The sequence below is a fragment of the Vombatus ursinus genome, unplaced genomic scaffold (assembly GCF_900497805.2).
Source record: "Vombatus ursinus unplaced genomic scaffold, bare-nosed wombat genome assembly UNPS02014838.1, whole genome shotgun sequence".
NCBI classification, from domain to species: Eukaryota; Metazoa; Chordata; class Mammalia; order Diprotodontia; family Vombatidae; genus Vombatus; species Vombatus ursinus.
In genome coordinates this window covers 2,750,642-2,765,029 of record NW_020954616.1, presented here as the reverse complement: position 1 = coordinate 2,765,029, position 14,388 = coordinate 2,750,642, and the positions used below count along the sequence as shown (strand labels likewise).

The 14,388-nt window shown below is 39.6% G+C and overlaps 1 protein-coding gene across 1 annotated transcript in view; it reads right to left on the bottom strand.

The window, feature by feature from the left end:
- The window catches only part of SPTA1 (spectrin alpha, erythrocytic 1), a 100,946-nt gene that overhangs the window by 25,744 nt on the left and 60,814 nt on the right, over positions 1 to 14,388 (bottom strand). The window contains exons 34-39 of the mRNA XM_027840081.1: positions 13,895 to 13,999; positions 11,647 to 11,855; positions 9,856 to 9,976; positions 9,093 to 9,214; positions 7,294 to 7,426; positions 1,732 to 1,830 (exon numbers count right to left, since the gene is read on the bottom strand). Coding sequence (XP_027695882.1) covers positions 1,732 to 1,830; positions 7,294 to 7,426; positions 9,093 to 9,214; positions 9,856 to 9,976; positions 11,647 to 11,855; positions 13,895 to 13,999 — 789 coding nt within the window. The remainder of the gene's footprint in view (positions 1 to 1,731; positions 1,831 to 7,293; positions 7,427 to 9,092; positions 9,215 to 9,855; positions 9,977 to 11,646; positions 11,856 to 13,894; positions 14,000 to 14,388) is intronic.

Here is a 14,388-nt window from a genome sequence, read left to right as displayed (position 1 = left end):
GTGTGTGTGTGTGTGTGTGTGTGTGTGTGTGTGTGTGTGTGAGAGAGAGAGAGAGAGAGAGAGAGAGAGAGAGAGAGCGAGAGAGATTAGATAGGAATGTCAGAGGTCAAAGAGGACTAAGAGGACATCGAAAGTGACCTGTGCAGGAATTCCCTTTTTAGCTCTTTACTAATGGTCATCCTGCCTCCACTGGTGATGGGAAGTCTACCCGAGGAAGTAGGGTATCTAACAGCCTCCTGAGGCAGAATTTACTCCTGGATTTATCTATTTATAAGGCAGTTTTCCCTGTCTTCCTTTCAGCTCTCTGAGTCTATCTGCGTAACCATGGATGAATCTAATAATTGACTTCTAGGCCACTGAAGTGACCCATTTGGTTCTATTATCTATAAAACCACCAGGAGCAGTTTGTTAGTATTGGTGAACTGCTCAATTAACCTCTTTCTTTCCCTTCTTCACAAGCAGCCATAGAATCATAAGATATAGGATTCAGAGCTTAAAAAAAACACACAGACATCATCTAGTTTAGTACCTCCATTTTACAGAGGAGGATACTGAGAGAGTTGAAATACAACTAGCACAATTAGGCTCAGTAACAGTAAATAATTACTAGGTGTTTGTGGAATGATAATGAGTAAGCTGTGATATAATTAAAAGCATTATATCAAGAGTCAGAGGTTTGGGCTTGAATCGTGGAACTACCACACACTATTTGCTGACCCTGGGTCAATTACCTGCTTATTTGTGCCCTCAGTTTCCTCATCTGGAAAATGAGAAGACTGAACTAGTTAATCTTTAAGATAGCTTGCAGCTGTAAGATAGATGATTCCATTTAATAGTTTTATTAAGTGCTTACTATATGTGATGAGCTGTGTCAGATGCTGGTGATACAATGGAGAAGAACTATATAGCCTCTGCCTTCATGGAAATTATAATCTGTTGGGGGCAAGTCATATGAATTAATGAATGAATGAAAAAAATCACTTTTAAGTGATTAATATATGTCAAACACTATACTAAGGGGTGTGGGTGTGGATGAAAATACAAAAGAGAGATAAGAAAAACAGTCCCTAACTTTAAGTAGCTTATATTCTAATAGAAAGAAACAATACATGTAGGGAAGGTATGGCCAAGGAGAGGTGTTTTGATTTGAGAATCATAGGAATGGTGGATGGGGACATAGGAAAGTTATTTAACATAAATATAAATAAGTGGGATACAGATATAATGTGATAATTGAACTGATTACACAAAACTTTGACTATTCCGTAATATTGCCAATATAGAAGGGAGGAAAGCAAGATGATCAATTAACATTTATTAAGTGCCTGCTATATTCCAGACACTGTGCTTAGCATTGAGAATACAGAAAGAGGCTAAAAGGACAGTACCTGACTCAAGGTACTTAAAATCTAAGGGGAAGTGGGGCAATATGCCAAAAAAAAAAACTATACAAAGTAAGTTATATACAAGATAAATTAGAAATAATTAAAGGCACTAGAACTAAGATGAGTTGGAGAAGACTTCTTGTAGAAGGTGGGATTTTAGTTAGGACTTAAAGGAAGATAGGGAGGTCAGTAGTTGGGGCAGAGGAGGGAGAGTGTTCCAGGCATTAGGGACAGTCAGAGAGAATGGCTGGAGCAATGGTTTCTTTCTCTTTCCTGTTGCCTAAAATAGACTTCTAGTCACTATTTTCAAATAAAAAAAAAAGTTAAGCCATGATCCTCCACTTACCTTGCTTAGAAGGTCTTCTCCTTCAGTGCATACTTCCTGCACTCGAGTCTTGTGGTTTGCAAAGTCATTCTCCAAAGCTTCAAGCTTCTTAAGTAAGCTCTGTATGGGAAGGTCACAGACCAGTCAGTTAACAATCACCAGAGATAAAGCTGAGAGTCTAGGCAGAATGAGCCACACATTTTGGGACATGACCAAAGTGCATATTTTTTAAAGATGTTTCTCTCTCTCACTCCCAATAGGGAAAGGGTAGTAGGGAGAGAAAATAACTATTTGCTAATTAAAAAAAACATAAAACATAATAAAAAATCAGTATTTTTAAATTTTGATTTTAAAAAATCAAAACAAATCTTCTCCCAAAAACTGAATCCCCATCACATCTGCCCTTATTCTTGTCATGATACCACTATTCTCCCAGTTACTCAGGCTCCAAGTCTTTGAATATGATCTGCTCCTGCCTTTCCAAGCTGTTGACTTTTTTTTTGAAAAGGGAACTTCCTTCCCAATCTCACTGCGATAATTGTTTTATGAGCCTGCATCACCTCTTGCCAGGGTTATTTAGCACAATCAGGGAGGCAAAACAGTTGAGCTGTGAGAGTAGGAAAGCAGCAGATACTGCCAAGAAACACAGGGAGGGCACCAGCCTTAGTCCCATTCTACAGCTGCTATTAAGCCTCAAATAAACATAGCAACAGTCCAGGACTTCAAGAACATTTTTCTATAGTGAGAGACAACACGAAAGTAGAAAGAGCTCTGGAACTGAAGTCAGAAGACCCAGGTTTGAGTCTAATTGCTGTCACTTACTACCCATGTGACCTTGGGGAAGTTCCTTATTATCTGTGGAGTTTAGTTTCCTTATCTGTAAATGAAGCATCATTGAGATGATCTCTAAAGTCCTTTTCACCTCCAAATTCTATGATCCCCATTGCTGTTATTGTAAATCTGGCTGTGTGGGAAGGAGGCTGCTCAAGAGGCTGAGTGCAGAACTCTTTGTGGTAAGGCAGTATGACTCTAGAGAGTCTGGTTACCCTGGTTGTGTACCTTGTTTGTCTACATTTACTATGTTCCCTTGTGTTGTGTGTCTCTAAGAAATTCTAATCATTGGGATATGTTTTGAGATGCTGAGGGATGTCAAAGATGCTACTAGATCACAAAGTCAGTGACAGTTTCATAAGGTACAGTGGATAGAGCTCTGGGCCTGGAGTCTGAAAAACCTGAATTCAGATCTAGCCTGAGATGCTTACTACCTGTTTGCTCTTGGGCAAGTCACTTGACCTCCTCTGTCTCATTTTCTTCAAATCATAAAATGTGGGTAACAGTAGCACCTACCTGCCAGAGCTGTTAGGAGGATCAAATAAGGTAATATTTATAAAGCATTTGGCACACCGCGCCTAGCACATTGTAGGTGCTATAAAATACTAGCTATTATTATTATCAGTAGTAGTATATTAACACCTTCTGAACCTTTCCTATTCTCTTGAGTTGCCCTGAATCAGAGGTTGAGGGACCCTGGCAGTGAGCATTTTCCAGATCCTAATAGACCACTGTGTTCCCTTGCCTCTCCTCTCTCCCCTTTACAATCCATACCACATACAACTACGAAGGTCACTAATTTGGATGTTACTTCCCTTTCAGCCAGTGTTGACAGGGAAGGCTCCTCCCCCTCCCTTTCAATTGTCATGGCTCCCTTAGATTTAGCTGCCTCTTGGAATACCAGACACGTTACTGACTTCTCAATATACAACATATTGATCCAGGGCTGGAGAGAGGCACTTCAACCTCCACTAAGAGTTATGCTTTTTCTCATTTATACTTCAAAATAGTACTCCAAGAATCTCAACTGTTGTCAGTTTGGCTTGACTAGATAAAAACCTTGAATCTTTAATTGTTCAACTTTGGGAGCTGGTTTGGATTTTGGACGTGTAGTGTTCTCAATCAATCATCAAAAGACCGATTTGGTTACTTTTAGACAGACTCCATTAGGTTTGTCAAATGATTTACTCTTTTAAATTTCTAACCAAAATCTTGAAGGTAGGATAATCATCATTATTATATCAAGCTATCTGGCTCAAAACCAATTTGGGTTGATTTATGAAGAATAAGGAGGGCTGCTAGGTGGTGCAGTGGATAGAGTGTTGGGCCTCAAGTCAGGAAGACTCAGTTCAAATCTGGTCTCAGATACTTCCTAGCTTTGTGACCCTGGTTAAGTCATTTAACCTTGTTTGCCTTAGTTCTTCATCTGTAAAATGAACTGGAGAAGGAAATAGCAAACCACTCTGGTACCTTTGCCAAGAAAACCCCAAATGAGATCACAAAGAACTAGACACGACTGAAATGACTGAACAATAATAATACCGCAAGTGGCAGAATCTGGGATCCTTAGATTGTAGCACTCCAAACTGACCCAAGCTTTTTGCAAAATTCCTAGTACTTTCTTTTTTAATTTCCCAGGCTTGGTACAGTTGATTGTATGTATTAAGATAAGCGGCTCATAGATTTAGACCTGGGATAGATCTTAGAATTCATTGATTACAACTTATTTTATAGACGAGAAAAGTGAGGTACAGAAAAGTTTCTTGTCTTGCCCAGTTAACACAGATAAGTCCCTGAGAAAGAATTGGAACTCAGGTTTTCCTGACTCCAAATACAATGCTCTATTCACTATCCTGTGGTGTTTTTTATTTAAATGAAGCCCAAATCTTTCCTGAATCGTCAGAGAATAATAGAAGGTTAAGGCTGAGAGGAAATGTAGTAATCCTCTGGTCCAAAGGCTGGCAATTTCTAGCTGAAGCAGCCTATGAGTTAAGAATTTCTATCATTTAAATAAAGTTTTATTTTATTTAAAAATGAAAAGAGCATTCTTAGCTCATAGATCTGCCAAACCAGGCAGCAGGACGGATTTAACACTTGGGCTGCAGTTTGCCTAACTCTGTCTGTGACAAAAGTATTTATTTTGCAGAAGAAGAAACTGAGGAAGAAGTGGAATGACTTGCTAACTCACAAAATGAGTTAGTGACAAAGCTGGGAGAAGACCCAGGTCTCTTGTCTCGCTATCTATCCACTATACCTGGTACTAATTCTATAAACATGGGCAGCTAGGTGGCGCCATAGTGCACAGAGTGCCTGGCCTGAGTGAGGAAGACTCATCTTCCTGAATTCAAATCTGGGCTCAAGACGCTTATTAGCTGCGTAACCCTGGGCAAGTCACTTACCCCTGTTTGCCTCATTTTCCTCACACGTAAAATAAGGTGGAAAAGGAAATAGCAACCACTCCAGTATCTTTGCCAAGAAAAGCCCAAATGGGGTCACGAAAAGTCAGATAAGACTGAAGAATGACAAAACTCTGTAAACAGTTCAGGTCTATTTCTGTTTAAGCCTAGTTTGGTTCTGTTTAAATATTTTAAGTGGGCTTCTTATTGCCACATTCTGAGGAAAAAGGGTTTGTCCCTTCTAAGAGAGAAGCAAATTTACAGGGGGATGGAAACTTGAAAAAGTTAATAAAGAAGCTTAAACAATGTATTCATAGATGTAAATAAATAATGTTATACCAACTCTGGACTTTGAAGGAGGGGACGCTGAGCAGGATAAGAACAAAGATGAAGAAAATTATATTATAACTGGAAAAGGATAGTCACAGGATTTACAATGGAAATATGAATAGTGGTCATAATCTCTCTGAGTTTAAGCAAATTCACATGAAGTAAAGGATTCAGGATACAGAAAGCCATTTTTTCCTTCATGAAATGAGGTACAGAGATATACTGAGTCCTTAGATCAGCTGAAGTGCAAATTAGGATTGTCTTTTTAAAAAAATCAATAAATATTTACTAAGTGCCAACAATGAGCATGGCCCTGGATCAGGACATGTAGATACAAAGATAAAAATAAAACAGTCCCTGACCTCAGGGAGTTTATTTTCTACTCAAATGGCAAATCAATGCCTTCTTGTTGATAAGTGCTCAGAAAGTAATTAAGTGATGCCCTTGAAATGTGTGTGGGGGAGAGAACTGGAAAGGTTTTTGGTACCAAGACACACTGAAATCTCACAATTCTGAAGCAAAAACAATTGTCTTATATGTGATCTTGAAAGTTTCTGACTCAAAGATAAAATTTAAGGTTTATCATTTTACTCAGCCTTAAGAGAATAGTAATGATTGACCTAATAATTGAACATTTCTGAGAAAGTACTAGACTGTATCTCAGTGTTGCTGTTTTTTTTTTTTAATCTTGCCCTAAACTGTGAGAGGCAACATGAGCTAGATGATAAAGACTGTCTCAGACATTTATTAGCTGTGTGAGTATGGGCAAGCAACAACCTCTCAGAGGTTGTTTTTGGGGATAATAGTTTTTTTTAACCTGTCTTAATGGTGGTGTGAGGAAAGTGCTACATAAATGTGAGTGTTTTTTTTAATCTGTTTATATTGAATAATGAGAGATAAATTCATTGGCATACTTGACTATTTCAATAACTTTTTGAACATAGAAAAATACTTGATTGTATTGGGTGCTATCATCTATGGGCTCTCCTATCTGTACTGGAAATCACTAAAAGTGCAGGTTACCCCTAGGACTGTGGGAATATGACCCATATATGGCCTTCTGGAGGTCCAAATCTGTATCATCTGTATCACTCAAATAGGAGGTTTCCAATCCCTGGAAATAGAAATCTTAGAAATTCCATCAGCAGAAATACTATCTCCTTAACAGCAGCTAACATAATGGTTCTACATAGTGGGAAGTTTCTTTCAAGATAGTGGGAGCTCTGAGTTTGGGTAGAGTTTTGTTTGTGCTTCTAGAGAAAACTGGTCTTATGAAAAGAGTCCTTTGTAGTTTTAATAGAGCTGAGCTTCCTAGATTCCCTAATATTCTCCCTTCATGCACAGAACCCCAAAAATAAAGTTGTGATTTCAATTCTTTTCCTCTCTTTCACTTGTGAGAGTTAGAGAAATTCCCTTGGATCCTCAGAGTATCAGTATCTCTCACCTCTGTAAAAAGGGATGAATAATCCATACCTTCCTACCTAAGATGGAAGCATAGTTCAGTGGGAAAAACTCAGGACTAGAAGTTGGAAGACCTGGGTTCTGGTCCTGGCTCTTCCATTTACTAAGTGTGCAATCATGACCAAGTCATTTCTCTCCTCAAGGCCTCAGTTTCCTCGTCTGTAAGATGAGGAGGTTTGACTTATTGATTTCTGAGGATCCTCATTCTGTTTTCCCCAGGAGTAAATCCCTTTCTGCCCCTTCCATCCAACCATTTGAGAGAAATAATAAGATAGCATGAATGATAACATAGTTAACAGGGGTGGGGAACCTGCAGCCTCAAGGCCACATGTGGCCCTCTAGGCCCTCAAGTTTGGCCCTTTGACTGAATCCAAACTTCACAGAACAAATTCCCTTAATAAAATTTGGACTGTAAAACTTGGATTCAGTCAAAAGGCTGCACCTGAGGACCTAGAAGGCCACATGTGACCTCGAGGCCAAAGGTTCCCCACACCTGACATAGCATCTAAGAAGAAGCACAATAGACAACTAGGAGAAAATGAGATCCACTCGACCCACTCCTCACCTGTGTGGCAGGTAATATGTCTCCTGTATCCCCTTGGGCAACAAGAGCCATCTTCTCATTGATCCATGCTTCCTCTTCTTCAGCATTCTCCATGAACTGCAGATACTGCTGGGACTCATCTAGGCAGAGCCCTCTGTAGGGGTTTTAGGATAAAAACAAGAATCAGATGGGGTCACTAAAGGACTGAGGAGTGGGATGGAGACCACAAGGTAAGCCATACTTGACAAGGTAGTTTCCTCATAGCACTAGACAGGATGCCACAGGACAATCAAAGAAGTCAGGAGATTTCTAGATCTTGCGGGTATCTCTTGGTTTGGCTTCAGGATTTGGGGGTTTGAAGGTAGTTGGGCACCTCAGTGGCCTGTGAGGTAAACAACATATCCTGCCCCACTGTTGGTGGCAGATGACCATAGTGACAGTTCCATAAAATTCATGATTGAGTAGAGGGGTAAGTGGTGTGGTATGATACAAAGAGCACTAGGTTGGACATAGTTTTGAATCTCAGTTCTGTCACTCACTGGGGCAGCTAGGTGGCACAGTGGATAGAGCACTGATGCTGGAGTCAGGAGGACCTGAGTTCAAATCTGGTCGCAGACACTTACTGTGTGACCCTGGGCAAGTCATTTAACCCTGTTTACCTCAGTTTCCTCATCTGTCAAATGATTTGGAGGAGGAAAAGTTATGCCACTTCTGTATCTTTGCCAAGAAACCCCAAATGGAGTCACAGTCAGGCACGACTGAAATGACTCAACAACAACAATATCTATCACTTACTAGCTGCCTGTCTTTACACAATTCATTTGAACTCTCTGGGCCTGGGCTTTGGTTTCCTCTTTTATAAAATAAAGGAGGTGGACTAGAAGGCATTATGATACAGAAGGAGTGCTTTATTTGGAGTCAGAGATTCTGAGTTCAGATCCCTGCTTAGCTACTTATTACTTGGGTGACCAGGTCACAAGTCATTTGACCTTATCTTTAAAATGAGCAGGTTAGCAAGTTAGGCTAGATGCAGGGGTGGGGAACCTATAGCCTCCAGGCCACATGTGGCCTTCTACCTCCTTGGGTGCATCCTTTTGACTGACTCCAAGTTTTACAGAACAAATCTTTTTATTAAGGAGATTTGTTTTGTGAAGTTTGGATTCTGTCAAAGGGCCACACTTGAGGACTTAGAGGGCCATATGTGGCCTCAAGGTTGCAGATTCCCCACCCCTGGACTAGAGTCACTTGCAACTCTAAATTCCTATGACCCCATACCATATTCTGCTCTGGAGACACTTTTGGATTTTCCCTACTATTCCTGAGGCCAAGCAAGTGGTGAGCTCAACTTCTGAATCATACTCAGTGATAGTATTGGGCACTACAGAGTCCCAAGATGCTTCTCCTCCACTATCCTTATAGTCCTCTCCTCCTTGGAAACTCTACACAGAGGAATGAAATAATGGGTATTTGTTTATCCTGATAGGTTTTATTTGCTCAACATCGCCTGTGTGACTGGTGGAACATGTGGAGACACAAGAGTCTCTTAAATGTCTCTGTGGACTAGGGGTTGGTGGATTGAGGTGGAGTGAGGAGTGAGGAGTGAGAAGCATGGAGAGACAGAGAGACAGACAGAGACAAAAGGAGAGGCAGAGATTGACAGACAGGTACAGGGAGAGACAAACAGATGTCCATTTGACCTCCCCATATGGTAACAAAGGCCTCAAGATGGAGCCTCAAGAGGATATGCCAATCATTGCTACCATCCTGTGCCCTTATCCTCCAGCTCCTGAAAAGGATTCAGTCTAACATCTGGCACTTACCGAATCTTGGCCAACTCCTTCAGCTCATTCCAATGCTGCACTAGCTGAGCCAGCCTCTCCTGGATCTCTTCCCTCCCCACAGCATCACTGTCTCCCAGTTTTTCTGCAGTTTCCAGCACTCCCTATAAAATAAATGACCTCCCATGTTGAGGCAGTTCTAGAATGATCTGTCCACCATCCCATGACTTTTGAGTCATTTCCCATCTCAGCCATAGTCCCCCATTACCCATTTACAGATTTCCCCTTCCCTCATATGCTTCTCAGTTTTTAGAGGAATGCTGGGAGAAGGTGAAGTCATCAGCAACATCTACGGTGATCACATTATGTAGGTGTTTCTGAAAATCATTCACTAACATCTTGTAATGGAACAAAGAGCCACCTCCTGCCCACTACGGCCATGTACAGGCAGCTTTTCCTGGTGTCTCTCAGACCTATCCTAAATATAGCAAATGCATTGTTATTGTTAAGGTTAAGGTATCAATAATTAAATAAGACAGTGATCTCAGAAAGACAATCCTCTCAGGGGTGTTCTGGAGCCAACTCAAGCTAGCCAATTGTTACATTTTTCAGTGTGAGCATTTAGACTTTGGAAATGGGCAAATGCTATTAATCAGGGATTGTTTTAGTGTTTTGTTGATTGTCTGAATTTAAGAAAGTGATGGAGAAAATTTTAATAATGCAGATTAAAATTAAAACTGTCGTGCATACTTTTTCCCTCAGAGAAATGGATTTTAAACATTTGCTTGAACACCCCTGGTCCTACCTGGATGGCTGGTTCATGGGCATCCAGCTCCCCCTCTAGGCGTTGATGTTTTCTCTGTAGGTTCTGCACACCAGGAAGGTCCCGTCCATAGTCCTTGGAGTTCACTCTCAGCAGCTTTTCCCTGGGGTCCAAGACAGAAACCCAGACCTGAGACATTTCATGTTATAGCAGAACCCTGGTTCTCAAAGGAAAGAGGATGAGGGGAGAGTTCTGGGAAGTGAGGGACATTTGGGTTGCAAATACCTGACCAGTTGTTTGCTGTCAGTTGGAGCAACCTCTGAAAACGACCTTCTCAGACTTCTGTCAACAGTTTTATTCCATTTACTAGTTTCCCCACTGCCCCCTAGGGTGCTCAAAGTTTTGCTAATCACCTTCCCTATCAACCTCCTTTCTCTTGCCCATCCCTCTTTCCCTACTCTTCCAAGGACAAGCATACCTGTCACTTCCTTTCTAAACAGCCTGGAAATCCTGACAAGGTTTTTTTAAAAGTTATTATTATGAGGGCTGGTGAGGGTTGGGGGTGGGGTGGGGAGAGAGAGAGACATAGAGACAGACAAAGGGAGAGACAGAGAGAGACAGACAGACAGACAGATAGACACAGAGAAACAGTTAGATACAGAGACAGAGAACAGGATGGAGAGACACAGAGAGACAGAAATAGATACAGAGAGATAAAGGGAGATAGAAATAAGAGGAGAGATGAACAGAGTGAGACATGGAGAGCAAAATAGATTGGCCCAAACTATGATATGTAAAATAAGTGACCGTGGGTAAGCGATGTCATCTAGGAAGGAGAAAATTCCTTCTTACGAGATACCCTTACATGACAATCAGTGGTAGGGAATAGAAACTTATTATTAACCTTGAGTCTGAGAATTAGATGGGAGGGGAAAAATTGCATCGTTATTTTCAGTAACCTCTAACTGAAATTCATATATATCTGTGTGTATAGATTTATGTGTGTATGTATATATGTGCATATGTGTGTACAAATGTATTCTTATGTGTATATGTGCATATGTGTGTATATATGGGGCAGCTAGGAGGCATAGTGGATAGAGTGCTGGGCCTGGAGTGAGGAAGACTTCTCTTCCTGAGTTCAAATCCAGCCTCTGAGACTAGCTGTGTGACCCTAGGCAAGTTAGTTAATCCTATTTGCCTCAGTTCTTCATCTATAAAATGGGCTGGAGAAGAAAATGACAAACCACTCCAGTAACTTTGCCAAGAAAACCTTAAATGAGGTCACAAGTTGTACATGACTGAAACACTGAAAAACACACACATACATGTATGTATATAGAGGTGTGCATATAAATGTGTATGTGTGCAGACACATAAATACATATATATACATAAATGTATATTTTATATTCATATATAAGAAAGGAAGGCAGAATTTCCATATATTACATATTTGCATGCATTATATATGTACGTGTATAATCTATGCATGTACTTATTATATCATATGCAAAATTATAATGGTATATAATATACACATATACATACAAATATATACACACACATATTATTATATATCATAGATATATTATGTGTACAGCTATGCATAATGTATATTATATATTTGTCATGTATTAATGTTTATGCATGTGTATATATGTTATGTGTATGTATGCATGTATATATGTTTGTGCATGTGTGTGTGTGTGTGTGTGTGTGTGTGTGTGTGTGTGTTTTCAACAGATTGCCACAGGGCCTCAAGGCACAAAGAAAGGTCAAGAATTCTTGGATTTGAGGACAGACAATTTAGTCAAAGATGTCAGGACATACTTCATCCAGGATTCTTCATCATCCAGGTCCTGGAAGAACTGGAAAAGGGCGTGGGCCTCCTTGAGCTTTTTGTGATGTGCAGTAGCCAGATTCTGAACATTCAGGAATCGGTTATTGACACTATCCTTTTTCTCCTTGATCTCATCAGCATTAAAAGCTCCACTGTCGATCAGATGAGTAGCCAACTCATTCAAGTCCTTAAGAAAGTCCTGTAAACCCAGAGTAGGTGCCATGAGCAGAGGCAGCACTACGGATAGTTCTCCCATGCCCATGCCCCCAGTCTCCAATGTGTCAGCTTTGCCGGACAAAGACTTTTTAATATTTTTTAATCCTATGGCCTCTTCAGTTCAAGTTGGAGAAGAATTGATGGGAAGAAAGGTATACTGTAAGTACAAGACTAAAGTACACCATGGAAATTGCCACTCAACCATATTTTTCACTAGTATCTAATTCTTTCCAGTGTCCTTTCTCCTTCAACTAGACTGCAATCTCCTGGAGGTGACACAGTGTTCCAACATTTAGTATCTTTTATGTAGTCCTCTGCCACAACCAGCAAAATCCTCAGCACATAGTAAGCACTCAAAATATTTGATTCAATCATTTCTTGAAAATCGTACATAGCTAATGGTATTTTTGAAGTCGGGCCCTAAAAATTTTACATGATGATCTTGTTGTATATTTGAAGGGAATAGCAAGTTATATGTGGTAGATTTGCAGTTTCATATGCAACCATTTTTTTGTTGTGCTATGTTATTAAAATGCTTTTTTATTCCATAAACTAAACATATTTTTTTAAAGTCTAAACAATCATCAACAACAAAAAATACAGGGGCCCTTTCTAGTGTCTGAATATTTAAATTACGTGGACTACAACCAATTTCATCACCTCTGATCTCCTGCAGATTTAATAGCCCCACTGGGTAGAGGTGGCCAACACCTCCAATACATAGAAACTATTTAGCAATTGTATTTATACACATTATTTAACCCCTCAGAGCCACAATTTTCACATAGGTAAAATTGAGGCAATAACAACAGGTAGCATTTATATAGAATTTTTAAGAATTATAAAACACTTTATACATTATCTTATTTGATCCACACAGCAACCCTGGGAGTTAGATGCTATTATTATTTCCATTTAACAGATGAGAAAACTGAGGCACAGAAAGGTTAAGTCCATCAGTCAACAAGTACTTATTAAGGGCCTACTATATGCCAAGCACTATGTTAATTGCTAAGGATAAAAAGAAAGGCAAAAAAATATTGGTTTCTATTCTCAAGGAGTTCACAGTCAGTCAGTCAGTCAGTCAGTGTTGGAAGCTAGATTTCAATTCAGGTCTTCTTGACTTGAGGTCCAATACTTTATCCACTACACCATCTAGATCTTCTAATAATAAATGTAACATCACTTCTACTGCATACCTCACAGGATTGTTAAGAAGAAAGTACTTTGCAAACCTCAAAGCACTTAAAATTGAATCATAATTATAGTAACAATCATTATTATTATTTTTATTCTTGTTACTATATACAACACTGACAGATATGCTCACACATTCTCATGGTCCAAATAGAGGTGTCCTTATGCTACCCTGGGCACTCCCTGTCGCAGTTCAGAAATGAAAGGATCTTGGAACTGTACCAACCAGATATTTATATTTTCCTTTAAGGATAGAATACAAGAGACCTGTGCATGGGTAATGCAAGTGTTATTATTCACCTTACAGGTGAAGAAAGTGAGGATCAGAGAGATGGAGTGTGCATAACTTGGAATTAGGAAGAACTGGGTGCACATCTCTCCTTGGATACTTCCTAGTTCTATGATCTTGGGCAAGTCACTTAACCTCTTTGTGTCTCAGTTTACTCATCTGCAAAATAAAGCATTTAGACTCAGTGACTTTTAAGGCCCCTTCCACTCATAACTCTATTGTCCTGTGACTTGTTTATGAGCATACAACCAGTAATGGCTCACACACTTGCCTATGATCACACAACAGTAATGTGGCAATGGTTTCCTAATGAAGCCAAAATTTAAGAGCTTTTTTTTTTTTCAAATTACAAATCCAAAGCTCTTTCTACTTTACTGCATTTTTAAAGCTTTGTAGCTTAGGTTTAGGGCCAAGTAAGCAGTTTGCTCATTGGTCAAGATAAAGGACTTTCGATGACACTGCCTGATCAGGGAAAAAGTCAGAAACACCTCCACTCTGGGTGAGGAAGAGGAGGAGGAGTTTCAGCTGCCACTTACCTCCCGAGTTGACATCTCTGTTTCCAGCAGTTGATGCTTCTTAAGTAAGTTGGCTGCTGAAGCCAAGTCCCTGGCTTGGTCTTTCATTGCCAGCAGGGTCTCTGCCTTAAATAAATAAACAAATCAGTGAACAAATGAATAAATAGATAGAATAGAATAGAATAGGATAGATAGATAGATAGATAGATGGGTGGATAAATAGAATAGATAGGTAGATAGGTAGATGGAATATATAGAATAAATAGATAGATAGGATAGATAGATAGATAGAATAGATAGAATAGATAGATAGAAAGATAGAATAGATACGTACATGGAATAGATAGATAGAATAAATAGATAGGTAGGTAGATAAAATAGAGAGAAAGATAGAATAGATAGGTAAATAGAATATATAGAATAAATAGAAAGATAGATAGGCAGATAGAATAGAGAGATAGAATAGATAGATAGACAGGTAGTTAGAATAGATAGATAGAATAGATAGGTAGATA